This window comes from Hemiscyllium ocellatum, chromosome 5 (genome assembly GCF_020745735.1).
Source record: "Hemiscyllium ocellatum isolate sHemOce1 chromosome 5, sHemOce1.pat.X.cur, whole genome shotgun sequence".
In the NCBI taxonomy this organism is placed as follows: domain Eukaryota; kingdom Metazoa; phylum Chordata; class Chondrichthyes; order Orectolobiformes; family Hemiscylliidae; genus Hemiscyllium; species Hemiscyllium ocellatum.
This window is the reverse complement of record NC_083405.1, coordinates 112,419,638-112,446,034: the sequence shown is the minus strand read 5'-3', so window position 1 is coordinate 112,446,034 and position 26,397 is coordinate 112,419,638. Positions and strand designations below refer to the sequence as shown.

Here is a 26,397-nt window from a genome sequence, read left to right as displayed (position 1 = left end):
CCTCTCTTACCCTTCCTGGAGTTAACCCATCTATGTGACTGTATCTGAGACTTTCCCCCCCTTTCTATAACTGCCATCCATCACATTCTGTAGCTGTTGCAAATTCCACATCACTTCTATTTGTCTCTCCAGCCGATCCACTCGATCTGATAAGATTTGCATCCAACAGCATTTATCGCAAATATAATCCGCAGTAACCCTTAAACTCTCTTTAAACTCCCACATCTGACAAGAAGTACATATCACTGCAAAGGCCATTTTTGCTCCTTCACAATCTACAGACCCAGAAAATAACAGTCTTATTTCTGTACAAACACTGCCCCAGGTTACATTAATAGCTATGGTTTATATTTTAAGTTTAATCAAGAGACTTATCTCCAAAACATAAAATCAAGAAAGAATCCACTGTACCCACTACTGCAGCCTTTCTATTGGACAGACTTAAAACAACAATTAACTTATCTGATTCTGTGCTGTGAACTTCACCCAACAGTTCCTCCAAGATTAGTTGTGAATTTCACTGTTTGTTAATTTTCCCAGATGCACTCCGATGTCCAGCGATACACGAAAGTTACAAGTAAATACCCTTATATCTTTTCTTGAAGAAGGCGGTTATGTTTACAGTTTTGCAATCCTGTTAGCTCGACCCCATAGCTATCGACTCTAAGAATAGCCAATTTTATTTTAGTACATCCTTCCAATGAATTTTCATTCTGTCTCCCAGAATAAGTCCAGCATAATTCTTAGCTCCAAAATATTCATCTCTTCTTTCCTTTTCTCAGCCTGATCCTTCAGTGAAGAATAATACTCAAGATTGTTTCTTCTAGCTAAAAGTGGGCAAATCTTTCAGCTCTGTTCAATTCCCCACAAGTTTGATCTTCTAAATCTGATTGTGAGCTTGACATGTGCATCTCATGTGGTGAACTGCAGAGTTTGGCCACTAGTTATCTTTCTCTCCCTGACCTTAGAGGACTGATGCAGCTATCTTGTACTTAATGATATCTTAGGAAAGCCTATATTCTAACATTACAATGCCTTCCTCTGTACCGATTTGGAGATGCCAGTGTTGTGTAGGGGTGTACAAAGTTAAAAATCTCACAACAGCAGGTTATAGTCCAACAGGTTTAATTGGAAGCACAGTAGCTTTCGGAGAGGAGCGACGCTCCGAAAGCTAGTGTGCTTCCAATTAAACTGTTGGACTATAGCCTGGTGTTGTGTGATTTTTTTTTTCCTCTGTACCATTCTCATCTCAAAACCCACCAACTATGCATCACACAGACCTTGTACCTAGCTTGAAATTGACAGTTTAAATTGAGATTTTCTCGAGGCTGTGTTTTGGATTTCTGGGGCTCCTTTTCCATTCTCATTCATCCATTTATTGGATGGTGCAACCTGGTAGTAACAATCTACCTTCTGTACTTGTGTTAAGGAATGGGGCGTTTGGATTTATACAGAAGTAGAATGAGAAGAATTTATCAATACTCTCAAACATTACCAACCTACCATTAAACATAAAGACACTGTACATAAGGCAAGTGATAGCCACCACGGTATTTAAATTGGCACATCTGCCTCTCTCTTCTTTTAAGACATTCCCTAAATCTGATCGCTTTGACAAGGTTTTAGCCACCTGTTCCTAATACCTCTTGTGAAACACTTTAGTGATGTTTAAGTGCTGGTGATGGAAAGTTTAGCAAGTGGTTAGTTTCTGCTTGAATTAAATGGGAACTGGAAAATTTGCACCTGTCCTCTCAAATGTATGATGCTTAGTGGGAGCTGAGGCTTGTATTATGAGTGCAGCTCAAGACAAACTTTTCAAATGAAGTTCCTAGGTGAAAATGATAATAAGTGAAAACTGAGCAATCTTCTGGGCGGGAGGGTGTCTTTAGTATGCTTGATGTTACTTTTGCTATTTCCTAATTCAAAACTGTTTGAATTTCTTTATGCATTAAATTGCCATGTCCCTGAGAAGTTTACTATATCTAATTTGAATTGTGTGGGAATTTTGTTTTGGGCATGGCAATTAAATTTTAACAATGTAGACTGTATTGCTAGCGATTCTGCTATTCCTTTCCTGAACTGCTACATGTGAAGTGATGTGGAATGGTGAGCTGATAACTCAAGGTAGTTGGACTTCAGCTGTACTCAACAATCTGTCAACAGAAGTTCAGAAGAGTTAAACTGTTTCTTGTGTACTGCACAGCTGGAAAATTAATCCTTTTGGCTTTTTGCCACAGTTATCTTATTTGACTAATTACTTTGAGTACAACTGTTAATATGGGTCCAGCATTCTATCTGTAAGTTGAGTTTAATTCTCTGTATTTTGTCACAGCAAATGTCTGGGGAGGAAGAAGTTGATTTCTCAGACAAAGATGAAGCGGATGGAGAAGTGGAATGTCCCAGTGAAAGTCCAACAGTCCGAGCACCATCAACTACACTCAAGAGTCATCAGGGTGTGGTCATAGCTGCTGACTGGTTAGTTGGAGGCAAGCAGGTGGTCACAGCATCCTGGGATAGAACTGCAAACCTTTATGATGTAGAAACGTCAGAACTGGTGCATTCTCTGACAGGTAAGGCTAAGGTATAGGAAATTGTGACGTATACTTCTTAGACATTTTTATGGTGAAAATACAGAACTAAGCTTTGAGATGTTGAAGAAAGCAGGCTGTTTACCTGGGTGATGTATTTTTCTTTTGCTAGTCAGCATGGTGGCTCAGTGGTTAACACTGCTTTTTCACAGCACCAGTCTCCTCGGGCGACTGTCTGTGTGGAGTATGCATATGCTCCCCGTGTCTGTGTGGGTTTCCTCCGGGTGCTCCAGTTTCCCCCACAATCCAAAGACGTGCAGGTTGGGTGAATTGGCCATGTTAAATTGCCCATAGTGTTAGGTGCATTAGTCAGAGGAAAATGGGTCTGAGTGGGTTAGTCTTTGGAGGGTCGGTGTGGACTTATTGGGCTGAAGGGCCTGTTTCCACACTGTAAGAAATCTAATCTAATCTAATCTAGTCTGCACCTTTATTGTGTGAAGGCTGAGAAATTGCTGTATAATTTGTTGTTCACCTTTAAGGGATTTAATTCATTTATATGAAGCTGCAATATTAATTTTGAGTCAGTTGTCTTGCACATCCGATTTAGGTTATTTCAGTGCCATTTAGGGGCTGTGATATTAGATACCTGTGACATGGTTTCTGTAATAGGGAAGAGCAAATAGACTATTGTACTGACCATATCCTTTTCTATGTTGAAATGTTTCTCTCCCCACGTATCTTTGTGTTATTCCACCCTTTCTCTTTCGTACTTCACAATCCATGTATTTTGTGTAGGAGAAAATAGGACTTGCTCACTTCTGCTTCTATGCATTATGCATTTGCTAAAGAACCAAACAGTATCTCTGAGCAATTGAATACACTTTAACCATGTTTATCAATATGCGAGATTACTGCGGGATAACATACATACCTCCGCTCTTAAACGCTAACCCCTCCCTCTCAAGCTCCCACCAGTTGTTTCATTTTGTAGTGCTTTGTGTTTTGAAAATGTGAGTCAGGGGAGCTGACATTTTGAGTACAATCTTTTGTACCATGTGACCCTATAGCAAAGAGCACTATCCACTGCTCTCATTCATTAGATCAGAACAGAACTCCACGACATCTCTTGAGGGGGATTCTCCTGACAGTGTTTGCTTTCAAGCAGTCTGTGGGTAGCAGTTGTAAAACATCTTTCATAGTAGAAAGAAGACGAGTGTAAGAAACTGATCAGCATATAGATATTGCTTTTGCAATATTTAGCAATGTGAGACAATTTAGTAAAGAACACTTGATGCCCAGAAATTTCTGATTTAACTATTTTCAGCAACATTGCAGTTTATTTCCTTCAAGATCTACATTGAGCTATAGAATTCTTCAAAACAGAATGTTTGTTTGTAAAATGGTTCTTGTGTCATAGAAAATCTCTAAAATCCATATTCCTGTCTGCTAAATGATACTTATGTTATGAAAATTCTTCAGTGCCACTGATAGTAGCTTCAGTCTGTAAGCAAGGATAATTTTGGGCATACAGGTCAGGTCCTTCAATGACATCTTCTAAATCTTTGACCGTACCACCTAGAATGCAAATGCATGGGAACACCGTGATCTGCAAGTTCCCTGCTAAGCTGTGCATCATTCCACTTGGAATGATACTTCCATTCCTTCTCTGTTGCTGGGTCAAAAAACCTGGAACTCTCTTCCAAACAACACTGTCCCTTCTGTTTAAGGACAGTAAACACTTCACAAAGGCAGCTGATGCTTAGCTTCTCCAGTGCAATTAGGGATGGTAATAAGTTCTGACCTAGCCAATGATAGCCACATTCCATGAATAATGAAAAAGAGTGGATAAGTTTATTTCTGCAATGAAGCGACAGTCTAGCACACTTATTGATGACTAATGAAAGAGTATCATTGAAGAATTAAGCTCATCTTGGGTGTTAAAAGAAAATAAATACAACTTTGATTTCGTATTCTTCAAAATTAATTGACTGCACAACTTATCTTTGGTCTCCCTTTGTCAGGACACGACCAAGAGTTAACTCATTGTTGTACTCACCCTACTCAGCGCCTTGTTGTAACATCATCACGTGACACCACCTTTCGTCTCTGGGATTTTCGAGACCCTTCAATACACTCAGTCAACGTCTTTCAGGGTCATACAGAGTGAGTACCTTTAAACTTTTAAACTTTCAAGAATTACTGCTATATTTCTCCTGCAACTCTGAACAGTGTGAGATATTTACATTTGGTTTGCTGACAAGATCACAGCTGAAAATGTGTTGCTGGAAAAGCGCAGCAGGTCAGGCAGCATCCAAGGAGCAGGTGAATTGACGTTTCGGGCATAAGCCCTTCTTCAGGAACATTCCTGCAGAAGGGTTTATGCCTGAAATGTCGAATCTCCTGTTCCTTGGATGCTGCCTGACCTGCTGCGATTTTCCAGCAACACATTTTCAGCTCTGATCTCCAGCATCTGCAGACCTCACTTTCTCCTGACAAGATCACAGGGCAAACATGCCCCTCAAGATTGCTTCAACATATCTTTTCAGACTGTGTAAATTACATTAATTTAAGTTTTATTTTTGCAAGTTGTAAACCTTCAGTATATAGTCAGAAAATATATTGATGAATAACGTGCTTCGTCTTACAATATTAGTATTTTTCTTTGTGCCATGACATTCTCAACATCCATTTTCTAGCGCAACTTAGAATCCAAATTAATTTTGAACTTTTAATTGGGTCAGTATTTTTGATTTTATGTTATTTTTCAACAGTTGACTGATAGTTAATCAACTCCAATGTTTATAGTGCTTCATGGTGATCAAAGCCATCGTTTGGAGGGTGGCTTTTCATTAGGACATGGTCTTAGTTGAGAATTTATTTAGCTTTGCCTCACTTTGTTTGTTAATATTGTGTGTGCTTGTATTGCTGATTTCTTCTCTTTTAGAGACTGGGGCTGCATGAGTGTTAGAATGGAACCGACCCGCAATCATTGGTTCAGTAGATGTAATATATTTGGATTCCAAAAGGCATTTGTTGAGGTACCATACGTAAGACCACTTAATAAGATAAGAGCCCTGGTGTTAGGGTTAATATGTTAGCATGGATACAGGATTGGCTAATGGAAGCTAGTAGAGTGGGGTATTAACAGGGATCAGTGCTGGAGCCACCATGATATACCATTAATATTAATAACTAGGAAGAAGGAAGTGAAGCTTTCATATTACTTAAAAATAGTTGGGAAGCAATTTGGGAGGATGACACAAAAAGTTTACAGAGGGATATAGACAAGTTAAGTGACTGGGCAAAACTTGGCAGATGGACTGTAATATGGGAAAAAATGCATGTTTTTTAAATGGACAGAGACTGCAGAAAACTGCAAGCCCGAGGATTTTGAGGGCCTTAGTGCGTGAATAATAAATAGCCAGTATCCAAGTTCATTGGATAATAGAGATGGCAAACAGAATGTGGACCTTTACTTCAAAGGGAACAGATTACAAAAATTGGGAGGTTTTGCTAAAGTTTTGCAAGGCAGTAATTGGGCCACATCAAGAATACTGTGAACGTTTTTGGTCCCCTTATCTAAGCCAAAACACAGTGGCATTGGTTGCAGTTCAGAGAAGGTTCGCTAGGTTGATCCTGAGTAAGAAGGCGCATATTTTTAATAAGAGCTTGAGTTCCCAGCTTAGGTGACTGTCTGTGGATTTGCACATTCTCCCCATGTCTGTGTGGGTTTCCTCCCACAATCCAAAGCTGTGGATTGGTCAGGTGATTTGGTCATGCTAAATTGCCTATAGTGTTAGGTGCATTAGTCAGGGGTAAGTATAGGGTAGAGGAATGGGTCTGGGTGCGTTATTCTTCAGAGGATCATGTGCACTTGTTGGGCCGAAGGGCCTGTTCCCAAACTATAGAGAACCTAGTCTAGATTCGACCTGTATAGATAGGATTTAGACGACATGCTGAAGCATCGAAGATTCTTAGAGGGCTTTACAGGATAAATGTGAAATTGTAAATGCTATGATTCAATGAAATGCTGAGAGGTTATTTTCTCTCTTAGAAGAGTCTAGGACCAGATGGCATAATCTCAGAGTAAGGGATCACCCATTTTAGACAGAGAAGGAGAGGAATATCTTATCAGTTAAATCTGTGGGATTCTATAACACAGAAAGCTGACAAGTTGGGTCATGAAGTATATTCGGGGCTGAGAAAGACAAATGTTTAATTAGTAAGAAAATCGAGAGTTATGAGGAGAAGGCACTTAAATAAAGTTGAGCATTATCAGATCCTCTATGATCTCAGTGAATGGCAGCGTATACCTGAGTAGCTACACAACCTACTTGTATTCTTACATCTTATGGGCGGCACAGTGGTTAGCACTGCTGCCTCACAGCACCAGGGACCTGGGTTCAATTCCCGCCTCAGGCGACTGACAGTGTGGAGTTTGCATGTTCTCCCCGTGTCTGCGTGGGTTTCCTCCGGGTGCTCCGGTTTCCTCCCACAGTCCAAAGATGTGCGGGTCAGGTGAATTGGCCATGCTAAATTGCCCGTAGTGTTAGGTAAGGGGTAAATGTAGGGGTATGGGTGGGTTGCGCTTCGGCGGGTCGGTGTGGACTTGTTGGGCTGAAGGGCCTGTTTCCACACTGTAAGTAATCTAATCTAATCTAGTAAGTAATCTAATCTAATCTTATGGTCTTATGTTGACATGCGCAATTAGTAGGGATAGCAAAGTGTAGGGTGGGACCTTTGCAATTGTTACTGTTATTGATGCTATTCACTGGTTTGTGCTTTTGAATGTTTTAAGGAAACTCATTCTGTTTGAGGTATTGTCATGTCTGCAGACTGAAATTCCACTTAAATACTGCATACACTTGTTACACTGCCTTGGACCATGTTGTTGTATGCATTTTTATTGATATCAAGAGAAGCAAATCTGTGGTAACACCACCATCTGCAGGTTCCCTCCGAGCCACACATCATCCTGACTTGGAACTAAATCAGCATTTCCTTCATTGTCACTGGGTCAAAATCCTGAATTCCCTTTTGAATTCAGCACATTAAATATACCTCCACCCCAAGGACTACAGTGGTAAAGAAGGTGGCTTCCCTACAACTCCTCAAGGGCAGTTAAGGATCGGCAATACATACTGGCGGAATACCATGCCTAAATGCTAGTGTCCATATCCCATGAACAAAGTTTTGAGAAAATTTACTTTTAGTCTGAATGGCAAGAGGTTCTAAAACGTTGCAATAGTTTATAGGATTAAATGAGCATAATTTTCACTGGGGAGTTTAGTTTTGGGATTTCAGAAGCAATATTGTCAATTTATAATCTTGAATAACTACTAAAGTCATGAGATTCTTGATGTCACGAGGAATTAAGGGCTACAGGGAGAATGTGGGTAAGTGGAGTTGAAATGCCCATCAGCCATGATTGAATGGCGGAGTGGACTTGATGGGCTGAATGGCCTTACTTCCACTCCTATGTCTTATGGTCTTATTATAATGATTTGTGTTTGTCTCCGAGCTGATTTGAACCCGATTGAAATATTATGGATCAGAAGGCTTAGACCTCATACAGCATTTTTAAACGCAAGTTACTCTGATCAACCTTGGCACAAGCAGAACAGAAAAGAGTCCTACACCAAAATAATAACAACATTGTGATGGCATTTATATTGAAAGGTTTAAGATCAACATTGAGCATGATATAGGTAGAATGCAAACCAAGGTCATTTGGTAGTACAAATTTGAGTTTTGCTGAGAATATCAATATTTTGTCAAAGCTTCTGATCTTGCATTTATTCAGATAATTTGCAAAAAAAAAGCAGAAAATAATCATTTTATATTGTATGAGAAGAGAGTGCTGATTGGCTGGCAAGTAGATTCTGGTGCAGGCATTGCCATGAAAAATGCATAGTTGAATGACAACTGACTTTTAACTGACCAGCTTTGTTCAGTTTAAATTAGCCAGGTTAACACTCATTGGTGAAAGCGTTGGCCTGAAATGAACCAAGAAATGGCAGTCATCTGTTTTGTGGTATTGAAGTAAACAAAAGCTTTCTATCTATAAATAACAAGGGCCTGCATATTAACAAATGAGGCTTTCGGTATAAGCAACTGACTGACTTAAATTTGTTGTCAGCATAATTCTTCACACTTGGATTATTTAGCAAATGCTATCCAGTTGAGGAGAGCCATTTAATGTTGGACTATGTATTTTGGGTTTTGCAAGCACAGGATGGTTGGAGATGGTTAATACCTTTCTGGTTGTGAACAGGCAAAGGAATCTGCTGATCTGCCAGCCTTGGGGATCTACGGCCTATGTACTTGACATCATGCCGGCACTGAAATTCATATACCATATTACTCAACTGTGTGCTCAGCAGGCTGTCACAACCTGAGAACCATAGACTAGTCAACTTAATACCAGTGAGTGGTAATAAACTGAAATTTATATTTAAAGAAGTTAGAGACAATCTAGGTACTGCAAATGTCAGTCAAAAATACAGAAAATCTGAAATAGGAACCCAACATGGTTCAAACCTGTTCTTATCCAGTGTTCCACCAGGGCAAAATGAAGGATGGGTGAACAATGCACTGATGGGAAGTGAGGAAGCAACTTAAATGCTATATTTTGCATCAGCATTTACTGTGGAGAAGAATATGGAAGATGGAGAACATGGGGAAATAAATAGCGACATCTTGAAAAATGTCCATATTACAGAGGTGGTGGTGCTGGACATCTTAAAACACATAAAGGTGGATAAATCCCTGGAAACTGATCAGATGGAGCTTAGAACTCTGTGGGAAGCTAGGGAAGTGATTGTTGGGCCCCTTGCTGAGATATTTATATCAACAATAGCTACAAACGATGTGCTGCAAGACTGGAGGTTGGCTAACGTGGTGTCACTATTTAAGAAAAGTGATAAGGAAAAGCCAGGGAACTATAGATCAGTGAGCCGATGTCTGTAGTGGGATAGTTGTTGGAGGAAATCCTGAGGGACAGGATTTGTATGTATTTGGAAAGGCAAGGACTAATTTGGGATAGTCAACATGGCTTTGTACGTGAGAAATTGTGTCTCACGAATTTGATTGAATTTTTTGAAAAAACAGTGAAGGGCATTGATGAGGGCAGACCAGTGAACGTGATCTATGTGGTCTTCAGTAAGGCGTTCAACAAGATTCCTAATGGTAGACTGATTAGCAAGGTTAGATCAATGGGAGTAGAAGGAGCACTAGCTATTTGGATACAGAACTAGCTCAAAGGTAGAAGACAGAGGGTGGTGATGGCGGGGGGTTGCTTTTCAGACTAGAAGCTACCTCAGAGTACAATGGGATTTCAGTGAGATGGTCAATGGGCTGAGGAGTGGCAGATGATGTTTAATTTAGATAAATGTGAGTTGCTGCATTTTGGAAAAGGAAATCAGGGCAGGACTTGTGCACTTAATGGGAAGGTCATGTGTTGTACTGGTTCATAGTTCCTTGGTAGATAAGACAGTGAAGGAGGTGTTTGGTATGCTTTTTTGGTCAGTACGTTGAGTATAGGAGTTTCGAGGTCATGTTGTGTGGCAATATAGGACATCGGTTAGGTCACTTCTGGAATATTGTAAAATTCTGGTCTCCCTGCTATAGGAAGGATGTTGTGAGACTTGCAAGAGTTCAGAAAAGATTTTCAACGTGTTGCCAGGGTTGGAGATTTGAGCTATAGGTTGAATAGGCTGGTGCTGTTTTCCCTGGAGCATTGGAGGCTGAGAGGTGACCTTATAAAAGTTTATAAAATATGAGGGGAATGGATAGGGTAAATGGACAAGGTCTTTTCCAATGGTGAAAAACTAGAGGGCATAGGTTTAGGATGAGAAGAGAAAGATTTAAAAGGCATCCGAGGGGCAACTTTTTCACACACGATGGTATGTGTATGGAATGAGCTGCCAGAGGAAGTGGTGGAGGATGGTACAATTGCAACATTTAAGAGGCATTTGGATGGGTATATGAGTAGGAAGGGTTTGGAGGGATATGAGTCAAATGCTGGAAAATGGGATTAGATTCATTTAGGATATATGGTTGACATGGTCCCATGAGTTGGACCAAAGTGTCTAATTTCATGCTGTATATCTCTATGATTCAATGACACTGATAAGGCTGCATGCCTTAGTTCTTACCATCGTTCTTCTTTTAATTCATTTATACCAGCTTTCTCTGAGCTCAGGAAATCTGGCCAATAAAAGGCAGGAAGGACAGGAACCAAAAACCATAAGATGGAAGAACTGAATTAGGATAGTCAGCCTGCCATAGCTGATATGTTTCTCAACTCCATTCTCCTGCCTTCTCCTCTTAACCCTTGATCCCGTACTAAACAAAATCCTATTTCTTCTTTAAAGATACTCTAATTACTTGCCCTCCACAACCTTTTGTGGCAATGAGTTCCACAGATTAACTCACCGTCTCGCTGAATAAAGGGTTCTAAAGAGTCGTGTCTTCACTCGGGGGCTGTGCCCTCAGGTTCTAGTCTCTCCTACTAGTGGAAACATCTTCTCCACCCCCACTCTATCCAAGCCTCTCACTATTTTGCAAGTTTTTATCAGATCCCCCTCCCCTCATCGTTTTAAACCCTATTGAGTACAGACCCATTTAGACAAGTGCCTTGCTGGTGCGTGAGGAGCAGGAGTGTTTCCTCCAAACAGAACAAGCTGAAGTAAAACTCCTAACATGTGATCTGTCTGTTTCACCTGTCACCACCAACCATCATAGAATTCCTCTACCCCTGCAGCAATGCCTGTCAATCTTACAGGATACCTGTCTGCTCATGTTGGCGCTGGTCTTGGTCAGCCTAGCTGCCTGTCTACAGGATGTTAGACAATAGGTGCAGGAGTAGTCCATTCTGCCCTTCGAGCCTGCACCACCATTCATTATGATCATGGCTGATCATCCTCAATCTGAGATCTGACAGATGAAATGGGAGATTGAATTGAATTAGGTTTATTGTCATAAGTATTCACATGATTGCAGTGAAAAGTTTGCAAATTGCTACTTACGCCACCATCTTAGATACAAAGGTAGCTAGGTAAAAAGCAGAAAAACAAAGAAGTTAAAAAGTTAATTATTACTGTCCTTCTTACTAAAAAGTATCCATTCCAACATAGACCCGTGTGAAAAGGCTTACTTCTGGACTATATATATAGTTTGAAAATAGTTTGAAAGTTGCTGTCTGATTTTCAGCATATTGCATCAAGGAAATGGTTCACCGAAAAGTCACTGTCTAAGCATTTAAGAGGTGCTATCCGAGGAGCAGTCAATTTCCGAAAAGGAGGGAGAAATGTGTAAAACATCGGAAAGATTCATCCGTTATGAATCATGAATAACCTATATTCTTTATTGTAACATTGTGAAAAGGTGATGTACCAATTTTTCTCCTCTTCCTGAAGAATTTGGCAGATGCTATTCTTAATATTTCAGTTAAGCATTGCAATAATTTGTTTCACCGAAAGAAAGAATTAGTTTGCATCATGTTTGTCTTTAAAATGTCTTATCAGGTTAAATTTTATTGTTGTTTGGTTCAAAGTCTTTTGTTTTTTTTATGGCAATCTAAGGTAATGTAAATATTGTTTCATGTTGTGATATTGCTTTACAAAAGCTGCTGTATGACTTGGGATAATCAAGCTATGAAATGTTGTTGGTGTTTGTTACAAATATTTATGTTAAGCTTTTGTGATTATCTCCTCATTCTATTGGTCAAATGACACAATTCCAGAACATTTCAAACAATATGCTTGGAGTAGCTTCAAATTTCAGTCATATGAGTATTATTTTGAACTTCTTAAATATGTCAAGATTTTAACATAGCAAACTTTTAAAGTATAAAATTCATATATAATGTGTATAATGGTGCAAATTTTCAATCTGAAATCCCAATGTTTAAGCAGTCTTATTGAAGGTTAAGAAATATTGTTATTATTATATTCCTGAAATATGTCAGATCCCAAACTGAAGTCTGGCTTGATGGATCGTACTTTTTTTTAAAGTTAATGACCTTTCACTGAAACACAAGCACATGATGCTGTAGCTTTGATTTTAACAATAAGACAAAAGTTTATTATGCAAAAGCAAAGAAATTAAAATAGAATAAACCAAGCTATTTGCTTACAGCACTGTTTGAAATATTTCAAAACGCATGCTAGAAGACAATTCTATCTATCCAACTGCAATCGCATTATAGTATTCAAACAACAGATAGAGTTTCCTTCTCTAAATCATTGATAGGTTTGACTAACAGTTGCTTTCAAATCAGTCTTGAGAGTTTAACAACCTCCTATTCACGCAACTGTGTTTAGATTTTCTCAGTTTCAGATAAAGCCTTCATGCTTCTAACTAAAACCCTCTGCTCTAGAACTAACTGATTTCCTCATTTTTCTGAACTGACTCCTTGCTACAGGAAAATGTTTTTGATATCCAACTTTAACCAGAATATCCATGAACTGGAAACTCCAGTTTGGAGCTATGGGATTTTGTTTCCTCCTCAGCATAAATGACAAAAGGCCGATTCTCTTCAACATTTCCTCGGTCTGTTCGTAAAACTCCTCTAATTTCAACCAAATTCATAGTACCACTCCTAGAAGCCCCTCTTGTATTTAATTCATTTCTTTTAAAAAAGAAATACTGACAAGCTAAGCATTGGATTCCCTCATGCACATACCCCAAAACCTATGTGCCATTAGTTAAACATCCAACTGTAAAATAAATGATATCAACATGTAAATGAATCACCCCCCTCGCACTGCAGAATTTCCAAGAGAAAAGCAAGTGCACTGTAAAAATTATCATTTGTGTTTAATACTGGTCCAATACTTTAAAAAAAAATGGCATTTTGGTTATTGACTCGATTGAAATAATTTAAATTCAAAATCAAGGTGTGCTATTGACAAAAGTTGGGGTTGGTGTGAGGGGGTGGTGCTGAAAGAAGTTGGAAGAAGAAGGCAGACAGCCACCTTCACATACACCGAGTCTGTTGATCCCTGCTCCCAAAAGAAGTAGGCAATTCTTGTGACATTGCATAAACTAATAATTTATTAATAGGTAAATGAAGATTACATTTATTTTGTTAAACTATATTATTGCCACTGCGTTTCCCTTCTAAATGAGGTTGCATCAATCCTGTCCAGTAGGTGGTGCTAATAAGCTAGGTATTTGTCTGTCCCTGCTTCAGGTTCAACTTACAAATTGCTTTTTCCATTGTTAGCAGTACGCCTGTCAGCTTAATGTTTTTAAACTGAGATCGTGATAATAAAATTTGGCTTATTCTAGAAATCAAAATTTACATTCAAAATATATTGAAAGAAATATCCCACCATTCGGCCTATCATGGTTCTTTTGAAAGTGTATCTAGTTGGTCCCAACTCTGTGTAAAGCCTCTCAAATTTCTACATTTGAAGTGTATATACAATTCCCTTTTGAAAGTTACTATTAAGTATGATTCTACTTTGAGATCGTATATGCATGATTTTCACAATTCACTGCATAAAATTTCTCTTAGGTTTTATATAGCAGGCCTAAGTGGCTGAAAGGCCTGTTTTTCCCTATATGCTCATCCTGAGTCTATTACAACTTCTCTTGCTGTCAACTCTTCACAGTCTTTGAAATACTTTTTAGGAAGTGAGGTCACTGTTACATTTAATGTCTCATCTGAAAAGTGGCATTGCAACATTACTGCAATTGCTCTGTACACCTTCCTTTGAAGTGCCACCTTAGGCTATAGACCCAAGACTTGGAATTGGACTTCTGCTGTTCATGAGCTCAAGTTGATTGAATTGGACAAACTAACTTAAATTGTCGAGTACCTCTATATTTTTGTTGTTAAGAGGTCAGTAAAAGTGCATTGTAAACTAGGCATTTCTTGATTGTCACATTGTCATAGAGATGCACAGCATGGAAACAGACCCTTCGGTCTAACTTGTCCATGCTAACCAGATATCCTACATAAATCTAGTCCCATTTGTTAGCATTTGGCCTATATCCCTGTAGGTTTGTTTTCATTCGAAAAAAGGAGATTGAAGGGGAGGCGGGGTCATGATTCAGGTCTACAACATCATGAACGGTATAGACAGGGTAGATAGATAAGCTTTTTCTCAGGGTGAAGGATTCAGTAACAAGAGGTCACGCTTTCATGGTGAGAGGTGAAAAGTTTAAGGGTGCGACATGCAGCAAATACTTTACACAGAGAATGGTAGGTGCCTGGAACGTGTTGCCAGCAGAGGTAGTAGAGGCAGGCAGAGTAGATTCATTTAAGCTACGTCTGGACAGATGCATGAGTAGGTGGGGAGCAGAGGGATACAAATGCTTAATTTGGGTGACAGGTTTAGACAGTGGATTTGGATTGGCTCAGGCTTGGAGGATCAAAAGGCCTTTTCCTAGGCTGTAAATGTTCTTTGTTCTTAAACACCTCCTATTCATATACCCATCCAAATGTCTTTTAAATGTTGTAATTGTGCTAGCCTCCACCACTTTCTCTGGAAGCTCATTCCATACACACCATCCTTTGTGTGAAAACATTGTCCCTTTTAAATCTTTCCCCTCTCACCATAAACCTATGCCCTCTGGTTTTGGACTCCCCCACCCTGGGGAAAAGATAATGTCTATTTATCCTATCCATGTCCTTCATGATTTTATAAACCTTTGTAAGGTTACTCCTCACCTCCGATGCTCCAGGGCAAACAATCCCTGCTGATTCAGCCTCTCCCTATAGCTCAAACCCTCCAACCCTGGCAACGTCCTTGTAAATTTTTTCTGAACCCTTTCAAGATTCACAATATCCTTCTTATAGCAGGGAAACCAGAATTGTATGCAATATTCCAAAACTAATGTGCAGTACAGCCACAAAATGATCTCCCAACTCCTGTACTCAGTGCACTAACCGATAAATGCAAGCATATTAAATGCTGCCTTCACTATCCTATCTACCTGCGATTGCACTCCCATGTCGTTGGTAACTATTTGGTATTGAAGATCCCTCGCCTGGGTTTGTAGCTGTCATATTTCAGTTTATGTTTTGGACATCATTTGAAGTAATTGGTGACCACCCTGCCAAGGAAAAAGAATTCCCAGCTTAACTCCTTTTTTTGTTTGTGGGAAATATCTTGTTATAAAGCCAGTATGAAACCTGATTGAGAAGTCTTCACTCCTCAAAAGCACAATCTGTATAACCGAGGTAGGCTGTGGATTGCAAAGCCTGTGTTTGCTGACAGCCATCTGAACATTTTACACATTACCCTTTCTGGCTTTTCAAAAACAATTCATTATTGTTCAAAACCAGATAGAACTTTTTTTGTTGTTTTCCTGTTGTGAATGGAGGAATGTGTGTGTGTTTTGCACTATTTAATGAGGTAAATATTTTTATTTTCATTCCGAATATTATTAACCAATTTTGCAAAGTTTAAAGAATGAGTTTTGTTTTATTAAAAAAAATTGCATTTATTAAGAAAGTTAGAATAAAAAGATTCACTAAGTCTAATGTAGAGAAAGCATATGAAAACAAACAATGAACAAGTGAAGCCCACATGGCTGTTTGAGCTTACTTTGTCGTTTTATAAGATCATGGCTAATCTGATTGTAATCTCAACTCTACATTCTCAATATTCTTTCATCCCTTGGTAATCAAGAAACTGTCTCCTTCTGCCTTAAAACTGTGCATAGGTTCTGTATTCACTGCCTTTTTGAAGTATGATCCCTTTATTCTAGGTTCCACAACAAGTGCCAACATCCTTTCAGCATCTACCCCATCAAGTCATCTTGTATGTTTCAGTTAAGTCACCCCTAAACTCCACACAATACAGGCTTTTTGACTTGGCTGTCTGCTCTTTCCAGATTTAGTCTAATAAATCTTCCCTGAATTGCTTCCAATGTATTAACATCCTTCCATATATGGTGGCTAGCATTGTACACTGTACTCTAGATGCGGTCTCACCAAAGTCCCTGTCTAACTGAAGCATAACCTCCCTACTCTTGTATTTGATTCCTTTGAAATAAAATATAGTGTTCTATTAGCTCTCCTGTTTACTTGCTGTTCCTACATACTAATCTTCTGTGATACATCCACCACAGCACACCCAGATATCTTTGCATCTCAGAGCTCTTCAACCTCTCACCATTTAGATAATGTGCCTTTTTTTATTCTTTCTGCCAAAATGGACAATGTCTTAGTTTCCCATATTGTACTCCATTTATTAGATCTTTGCCCACTCACTTCACCTATCTATATCCCTTCGTAAGCTCCTTATGTCCTCTTCACAACTTACTTTCTTACCCATCTTTGTGCCATCAGTGAATTTAGCTACCATATCTCTGATCCTTTCATTTAAATCATTTATAGAAATTGTAAAGAGTTGAGGCCCCATCACCAACCTGGCAAAACACCACTCATGATATCATGCCACCTTGAAAATATATTTATTCCCCTTCTCTGTTTTCTGTTAGCCAGCAAATTTTCTGTCCTTGCCAGTACCTTACGGCCATACCATGAGCTTTTATTTTCCAGAATATCCTTTGATTTGGCTTGTTATCAAATAATTGGCTCTACTGAGAGCAGGATATAACATTTACATTTAGAGCTCATGGATATTTTGCTGCATGAGTTCCAGAGTATCGAATACAGTTTCATTGGATTATTCAAGATTTCATGGCCTGTAGCAAAGTTACGACTATTTTGCAGAAGATTCCTGTTCTGGAGCAATTGAAATTAGAGTCCTCTTTCATTTGGACCACAAATCTGATACTAAATTGCAGTACTATGACTTTTGACTGTCATTGTGTTGAGTTGCTTTTACTGAAGCATGCTGTTTTTGTAAAATTGTTATTAACCATCATTTAGATGCTAAATCAGTATAAAATAACAAGCCATCTGCATTGAGGAACTAAGTTGAGATTTGATCCATTCCCCCAAAAGAGTTGTATTGAACAATGAATTCATCGTAATAGGGTAAAGCTGACCAATCTTTGTCTGGTAATAATGCATAATAAAGTTCCTCAAGGGTCTGTTGTGGTTCCCACAGCATTCAGACTCATGATGAGTGACATGGAGCAGATATTATTGTTTATAGAATAATGAAATTACAGTAGAAAAGTCAATACATTGCATTATAGCTATGCTACTGTTTGCTTTTACAGTTGAAGGTTTCACACACAGTTGTATTACCCTATCCTTTCCTTGATGATCTGAATTCTTTTAGCAAGATAGAAGCTGGGGACAGGAGCGGGCTGTTTGACCCTCCAAGCCTGTTGGCCATTGAATAAGATCATAGCTGAAAGAATTGTGGTCTTAACTCCATTTTGTTATTCCTACATTGCCCTCCACCGCGCCCCAAGTGTAGACCTAGATCCCCTTGTCTATTAAGAATCTTAAATCAGCTTTGGGTGGACACAATGACCCAGATCTTGCTATTCTCTGAGGAAGAGAATTCCACAAACTAACAACCTACTCTATCTTAGATGTGAGACCTTTTATTTTAACATTATTGCCTGATACTGATTTGTCCTACAGTAGGTTTCCTGGAATCCACACTTTCAAGACAGATCAGGATCCTATATGCTTCAGTGGAATTTTGAGTATTTTAATCAACTTTATCGTCTCTCTGTCAAGTTATTCTCTTAGAATTATACAGTATGCAGATGTCCTTCAGCCTATTAAGTCTGCACTCACCAAAAAACTACCTACACTAGTCACATCTTCCAGCAAATCCTGGAATCCTATGTCAAAATCTTGGAATTTCCTCCCTAATGGCATTGAAGGGCAACTAGGGATGGGCAGTTAAAGAATGCTGGCCTGCACGTGATGCCCACGTGATGAATAAATTCAAAAAATGGTCCGTAGCTTTGAATGTTATGGCATTTCAAGTGTTCATCCTCTCAGGCAGTGTTTTCCTGATTCCCACTTGGTTTAAAAAAATGTTTTCCTGAAATTCCCTCTAGATCTCCTGTATTTCAGCCTAAAATTATGCCCCCTTATTCACGAACCTTTAACAGTAAAGCACTCCTGGTTGTAATGAGGTACTGAGGAGCTAAGTCAATGCTAATCAATCCTGTAAACCATTCATATCACTCAATATCGTACCAATAAATCTAAATTCTTTTGCTTCACTTTTCTCTTTATGACTAACCAAAATAAAACTTGAAACACAATCCATTAAAATATTACTGTTTCACAATAACAGAATAAAAGAAGTTACTCTTCTCTCATGATCCAAACTAGAAGAGTTTATCTTTGAGCATTCGCACTTTCAACTGAATGTCTTGAGGGTTGCGCTGTGTTGTTGTTTGGAAAGCATAGGAGATGGTGGGACTGAGTGTAAAGTAGCAAGTTTCAGATAAATTTGAATTCATGGAAGCCAGCAAGAAGAATATTAGGGTATTTAACCATGAAAGTGACAAAAGCAGGTACATTTTAGTATGAAAAGGAACTATGTTTTTTGGAGTTTTATTCTACCAGAGGTCAGTTCATCAATCAATCTTTTAATCATTTCACTTATTCCTGTTTAATCTGAAGTATGCTTTAATCTGCTCAATATCTTGGGAAAGTAATACTGAAACCCATGGGTTGAACCACAAACCTTTACCTTGATAATATGAGTATATTAAAAAAAATACCATGTTCCCCCTTTGTCTCCTCTCTCAGGTAACTTTGTTAATGAAGATTAGGTAAGTGAACAATAATGAATGAAACACAACATATTTACAATGTTAGCACTTTAAATCATAACAAAACTAATTTTCAAAGGGCCTAGATCCCAGCAAATTAAAACAAAACAAAGGCCTGCGGATGCTGGAGATCTGAAACAAAAACAGAAGTTGCTGGAGAAACTCAGCAGTTCTGGCAGCAATTGTGGGAGAAAGCAGAGTCAGCATTTCAAATCACGTGACTCAAATCTGGAGAGTTATGAAGAAGAAACATCAACTTTGCTTCCTCTATGCAAATGCTGCCAGAGCTGCAGAGTTTCTCCAGTAATTTCTGATTTTGCCCCAGCAAACAGTTGTTTAATTCTGCTGTAGTAAAGTGTTTATATAAAATGTTTACATACTTCTTGTAAACACCAAAGGCACTACATACATAATTCTGGATTAGTGGTGCTGGAAGAGCACAGCAGTTCAGGCAGCATTCGAGGAGCAGTAAAATCAATGTTTCGGGCAAAAGCCCTTAATCAGGAATAAAAGCAGAGAGCCTGAAGCGTGGAGAGAGAAGCTAGAGGAGGGTGGGGGTGGGGAGAAAGTAGCATAGAGTACAATAGGTGAGTGGGGGAGGGGATGAAGGTGATAGGTCATGGAGGAGGGTGGAGTGGATAGGTGGAAAAGGAGATAGGCAGGTAGGACAAGTCATGGGGACAGTGCTGAGCTGCAAGTTTGGAACTAGGGTGAGGTGGGGGAAGGGCAAATGAAGAAACTGTTGAAGTCCACATTGAAGCCCTGCGGTTGAAGTGTTCCGAGGTGGAAGATGAGGTGTCTGGTGGTGAGTGAGCGGCCGTGAAGGAGGCGCAGGACCTCCATGTCCTCGGCAGAGTGGGAGGGGGGAGTTGAAATGTTGGGTCATAGGGCGGTATGGTTGATTGATGCGGGTGTCCCGGAGATGTTCCCTAAAGCGCTCTGCTAGGAGGTGTCCAGTCTCCGCAAGGTACAGGAGACCGCATTGGGAGCAACGGATACAATAAATGATATTAGTGGATGTGCAGGTAAAACTTTGATGGATGTGGAAGGCTCCTTTAGGGCCTTGGTTGGAGGTGAGGGAGGTGGTGTGGGTGCAGGTTTTGCAGTTTCTGCGGAGGCATGGGAAGATGCCAGGATGGGAGGGTGGGTTGTAGGGGGGCGTGGACCTGACCAGGTAGTCAGCAGGGAGCAGTCTTTGCGGAAGGCGGAAAGGGGTGGGGAGGGAAATATATCCCTGGTGGTGGGGTCTTTTTGGAGATGATGGAAATGTCGGCGGATGATTTGGTTTATGCGAAGGTTGGTAGGGTGGAAGGTGAGTACCAGGGGTGTTCTGTCCTTGTTACGATTGCAAGGCTGAGGTCTGAGGGCGGAGGTGCAGGATGTGGACGAGATGCATTGGAGGGCATCTTTAACCACGTGGGAAGGGTAATTGCGGTCTCTAAAGAAGGAGGCCATCTGGTGTGTTCTGTGGTGGAACTGGTCCTCCTGGGAGCAGATACAGCGGAGGCGGAGGAATTGGGAATACGGGATGGCATTTTTGCAAGAGATAGGGTGGGAAGAGGTGTAATCCAGGTAGCTGTGGGAGTAGGTGGGTTTGTAAAAAAAAAAAATGTCAGTGTCAAGTCGGTCGTCATTAATGGAGATGGAGAGGTCCAGGAAGGGGAGGGAGGTGTCCGCAGTATCTGCTTCCAGGAGGACCAGTTCCACCACAGAACACACCAGATGGCCTCCTTCTTTAGAGACCGCAATTTCCCTTTCCACGTGGTTAAAGATGCCCTCCAACGCATCTCGTCCACATCTCGCACCTCCACCCTCAGACCCCACCCCTCCAACCGTAACAAGGACAGAACGCCCTGGTGCTCATCTTCCACCCTACCAACCTTCGCATAAACCAAATCATCCGCCGACATTTCCCCCACCTCCAAACAGACCCCAACACCAGGGATATATTTCCGTCCCTACCCCTTTCCGCCTTCCGCAAAGACCGTTCCCTCCGTGACTACCTGGTCAGGTCCACGCCCCCCTACAACCCACCCTCCCATCCTGGCACCTTGCCACCGCAGCAACTGTAAAACCTACACTCACTTCCTCCCTCACCTCCATCCAAGGCCCTAAAGGAGCCTTCCACATCCATCAAAGTTTTACCTGCACATCCGCTAATATCATTTATTGTATCCGTTGCTCCCAATGCGGTCTCCTCTACATTGGGGAGACTGGATGCCTCCTAGCAGAGCGCTTTAGGGAACATCTCCGGGACACCCGCACCAATCAACCACACCGCCCTGTGGCTCAACATTTCAACTCCTCCTCCCACTCTGCCGAGGGCATGGAGGTCCTGGGTCTCCTTCACCGCCGCTCCCTCACCACCAGACGCCTGGAGGAAGAATGCCTCATCTTCCGCCTCGGAAACTTTAATCCCAGAGCATCAATGTGGGCTTCAACAGTTTCCTCATTTCCCCTTCCCCCACTTCACCCTAGTTCCAAACTTGCAGCTCAGCACTGTCCCCATGACTTGTCCTATCTGCCTATCTTCTTTTCCACCTATCCACTCCACCCTCCTCCCTGACCTATCATCTTCATCCCCTCCCCCACTCACCTATTGTACTCTATGCTACTTTCTCCCCACCCCCACCCTCCTCTAGCTTCTCTCTCCACGCTTCAGGCTCTCTGCCTTTATTCCTGATGAAGGGCTTTTGCCCGAAATGTCGATTTCGCTGCTCTTCAGATGCTGCCTGAACTGCTGTGCTCTTCCAGCACCTCTAATCCAGAATCTGGTTTCCAGCATCTGCAGTCATTGTTTTTACACACTACATACATAAGGTTGTTGCTTTGCAATGAAATATATTGTTCATGTTCTCTGGAATGTGTAGTTTTGATGGAACAATTAATCTCATTTCATCCCATTCCCTCTTTGTTGCACTATAAATGAAAGAGCCCAGACTTGACTGACATTTTGGCACTCAGTCATTCAGTGGATTCTATGTTTGAGAAATTGAGGTTTGAGATAGGGCATTCAGTTTACTTTTTGTCTACGACTTAGAGCAATGTACTACAACCAACAGATGCATTTAATGAATTGACTAAACCAGGCGAAGTGAAAATCTGGTCTGTGTTAGAGCAAATAGTAAACATATCTTTGCAGACATTTTAGAAAAATGCTGGAACAGTCCATCTTAAAGTAAAATACCCATGTTTAGAAAAGCACCACTTAAATTTTTCTGAACCTGGTGAAGTTTTAAATTTGTTTTTGTTTATGTTTCAATGAGCTTAACTATAGGTATTAATGTAGAATAAAAAAAACTCTTCCAAAACTCATCAATTCATTGGTGCTATCTTTGAGAAAATCTGTGCATAAGAATGTTATTCTATGGTCAATATCTTTCTAACACTTTGAATATTGTGTAGAGTTCTGGTCAGGTAGGAGAAAGTGAGGACTGCAGATGTTGGAGACCAGAGTTGAAAAATGTGGTGCTGGAAAAATACAGCAGGCCAGGCAGCATCCGAGGAGCAGGAGAATCGACCTTTCGGGCATAAGCCCTACCATAGTACCAGAAGGATGTGCATGGAGAGGGTATAGAAGTGGTTTACTAGGTTGTTGCCTGGTATGGCTGATTTTAGCCATGAAGAATGTCGGATCAATTGGGTTTGTTTTCACTGGAATGCAGGAGGTTAAGGGGTGATCTAATTGAAATTTATAAGATTGTGAATGGTATGGATAGAGTGGAAAGCCTGAAGCTTTTTCCCAGGGCGGAGGGGTCAATTACTAGTGGACACAGGTTCAAAGTGCAAGGGGGGAAGTTTAAAAGAGAATTGCGAGGCAAGTTTTTTCACACAAAGGGTGGTGAGGGAAAGTATTGCCAGAGGAGGTGGTGGAAGCAGACACAGCATTCACGAAACACCTGAACAAATGCATGAATAGGAAGGAAATATGATTTGGAGATGCCAGTGTTGGACTGGTATAAATTCTGTGTCCTACAATTGTGCACTCCACAACCACCTGATAAAAGAGCAGTGCTCCGAAAGCTGGTGCTTCCAATTAAACCTGTTGGACTATAACCTGGTGTTGTGTGATTTTTAACTTAAGGAAGGAAATAGAGGAATATAGATCCTGTAAATGAAGACAGTTTTAGTATGTAAGGGCAAAATGCGGGAGTGCAGGCTTGAACAGCCAAAGGGCCTGTTCCTGTGCTGTATTATTCTTTGTTCTTATAAAAAGTTAAATTTATCCATTTTGCTCAGATAAATGAATGTTAGAGCAAATTTTTTTTTAAAAAAGATTTTTGAAATAAAATATTGATGCAACTTGCAAGAATATTGTCATCATTCAAGGTAGTTATCAAACCAGAGTTATTAGTAGAAGCAGTAGCCATAAGTGTTAGCGATTTTTTTTTTCAAGAAGTAGCGTTTTTGTAATTTTCTTGACTCCTTTTGGCCTCAAAGATCTCACTTAGTACAGTTGATGTAACTGTGTCATTGATTACCATGAAAGGTAGAAAAATGAATATTCATTCAAAAAAGCCCCATATAAAGGAAGTGAAGTAACTTGTCTACACAGATCTACTTCTGCTTTTCTTTTATGTTTGAGCTGATGCACTACTCTATTACAATTAATTTTCTATCAAAAAGCATCAAGACCAGGATGGTGTCCAGGTTTGGGCTGAAAAGTGACAAGCAATGTTCACTTCACACAAATGCAATGATCATCTCTGACAAGAGTCTAACCATCATCCTTTGATAGTCAGTGAAGTTATTATCACTGAGATTCCCCCATTATCAACATCCTGGGGGGTTATTAGAAACTGAACAGTCATTGACCAAAATCTGAACTGGGCTCGCCATCTAAATATGGTAGCTACAAGAGCAGGTTAGAGGGTAGGAATACTACAATGAGCAACTTGCCTCCTGACTCCCCAAACCCCCTCTACCATCTACAGTTGAGGATTCTGATGAAATACTCATCATTTACCTGGATTAGTGTCACTCCAGCATTTCTTAAGAAGCTTAACACCACCCAGGACAAAGCATCCTGCTTGATTGGCACCACATCTACAAACAACTAATCCCTCCACCAACAGTGCTCAGTAAGAGCAGTGTGTATTATCTTCAAGATGCACTGAAAAACATTATCAAAGATCCTTGGGCATCATACCAAACCCACGATCAGTTCCATTTAGAAGGACAAGGGCAGGAGATCCTTGAGAGCACCACCACCACCTGCATGTTTCCTCCAAGGCACTCACCACCCTGGCTTGGAAATATATTGCTGTTCCTTCACTATCGCTGGGTCAACTCACAGAACATGGACTGCAAAGGCTCAGGAAGGCAAGTCACCATCACCTTAAGGAACTAGGAACAAGCAATAAATACTGGCCAACCAGCTATGCTTATGTCCCAAGAATAAACACAAGAAGCATTGTCTACTTGTACAGTCATAGAGCTGTACAATGTGGAAACAGATCCTTTGGTCCAACTGGTCCATGCCAACCAGATATCCTCAATAAATGTAGTCCCATATGCCAGCATTTTACCCATATCCCTCTGAACCCTTCCTAATCATATACCTATCCAGGTGCCTTTTTCATGCTGTAATTGTACCAGCCTCTACCACATCCTCTGGCAGTTCATTACATACATGTACCACCCTTTGTGTGAAAACATTGCCCCTTAGGTTTCTTTTGAATCTTTCCCATCTCACTTTAAACTTATACTCTCTAGTTTTGGACTCTCCCTCACTGGGGAAAAGACCTTGGCTATGCGCCCCTCCATTCCCCATAATTTTATAAACCTATATAATGTCACTCCTTAGCTCCAGGGCAAATAGCCCCAGTCCATTCAGCCTTTCCTAATAGCTCAAGCCCTCTAACGTTGGCAAGATCCTGCTAAATATTTTCTGAACCCTTTCAAGTTTCACAACATCCTTCCAATAGGAAGGAGACCAGAATTGCATGCAGGTTTCCAAAATTGGCCTAAACAATGTCCTGTAAAGTCACAACTCCTAAACTCAGTGCAGTGACAAGTAAAGGCAAGCATACCAAATGCACTCTTCACTAACAAAAACAGAAATTGCTGGAAAAGTTTAGCAGGTCTGGCAGCATCTGTGCAGAGAAATCAAAGTTAATGTTTCGAGTCCGGTGACTGTCCAGAGGTCATCTCTTAACTGATGCTGCTAGACCTTATCAGTTTTTCAGGCAAATGTTTTTGATTCACAGCATCTGCAGTTCTTTTGGTTTTGCCTTCTTCACTATCCTCTCTATCTGAGACTCCATTTTCATGGAACAATGAACCTGCACTCCAAGGTCTCTTTGTTCAGCAACACTTCCCAGGACCTTACCATTAAGTGTATAAGTCCTGCTAAAATTTGCCTTTCCAAAATGTAGCACCTTACATTTATCTAAATTGAACTCCACCTGTGACTCCTTGGTCCATCAGCCCATCTCATCAAGATCCTGTTGTACTCTGATGTAGCCTTCCTCGCTGTCCACTACATATTCAATTTGGTGTCATCTGCAAACTTGTTCACATCTAATTCATATTGATATAATATGTATGACAAAAAGCAGTGGACCCCAGCACCGATCTTTATGGCACATCGCTGGACACAGGCCTCCAGTCTGAAAAGCAACCTTCCATCATCACCCTTTGTCATCTACCTTCGAGCCAGTTCTGTATCCAAATAACCAGTGCTGCCTCTATTCTGTGTGATTTAACCTTGCTAACCAGTCTACCATTGGGAACCTTGTCGCATGATTTACTGAAGTATGTGTCGATCCCATCCACCACTCTCCCCATATCAATCCTCTTTGCTCCTTCTTCAAAAAAAACTCAATCAAGTTCATGAGACACAATTCCCAATGCACAATGTCATGTTGACTATCCCAAATTAGTCCATATCTTTCCAAATACATGTAAATGCTGCCCTTCAGGATTCCCTCCAAGCACCTTGCCCACTTTTATGCGTTTTAAGATGTCCTGCACCACCACCTTTGTAATATGGACATTTTGTAAGATGTCTCTATTTATTTCCCACTCCTGTAATTCCACAGTGATCTTTCTTTATAACTTTTTTTTAACTTTTAAATCCAGGTTGTAATTGGTTAGAAGAGCTACTTTTTCCTGAATGTTTTAAAGACGGATCAAATTTATATGAAAGTAGGATACCCAAATGCAATGGGCATAGCTTTCCAGTAAGGAT

General features: G+C 40.4%; 1 protein-coding gene across 1 annotated transcript in view; it reads left to right on the top strand.

Annotated features, from left to right (window-relative positions):
• The window catches only part of wdr37 (WD repeat domain 37), a 160,586-nt gene that overhangs the window by 107,058 nt on the left and 27,131 nt on the right, over window positions 1-26,397 (top strand). Inside the window, exons 10-11 of the mRNA XM_060825105.1 lie at window positions 2,333-2,570; window positions 4,550-4,691. Coding sequence (XP_060681088.1) covers window positions 2,333-2,570; window positions 4,550-4,691 — 380 coding nt within the window. The remainder of the gene's footprint in view (window positions 1-2,332; window positions 2,571-4,549; window positions 4,692-26,397) is intronic.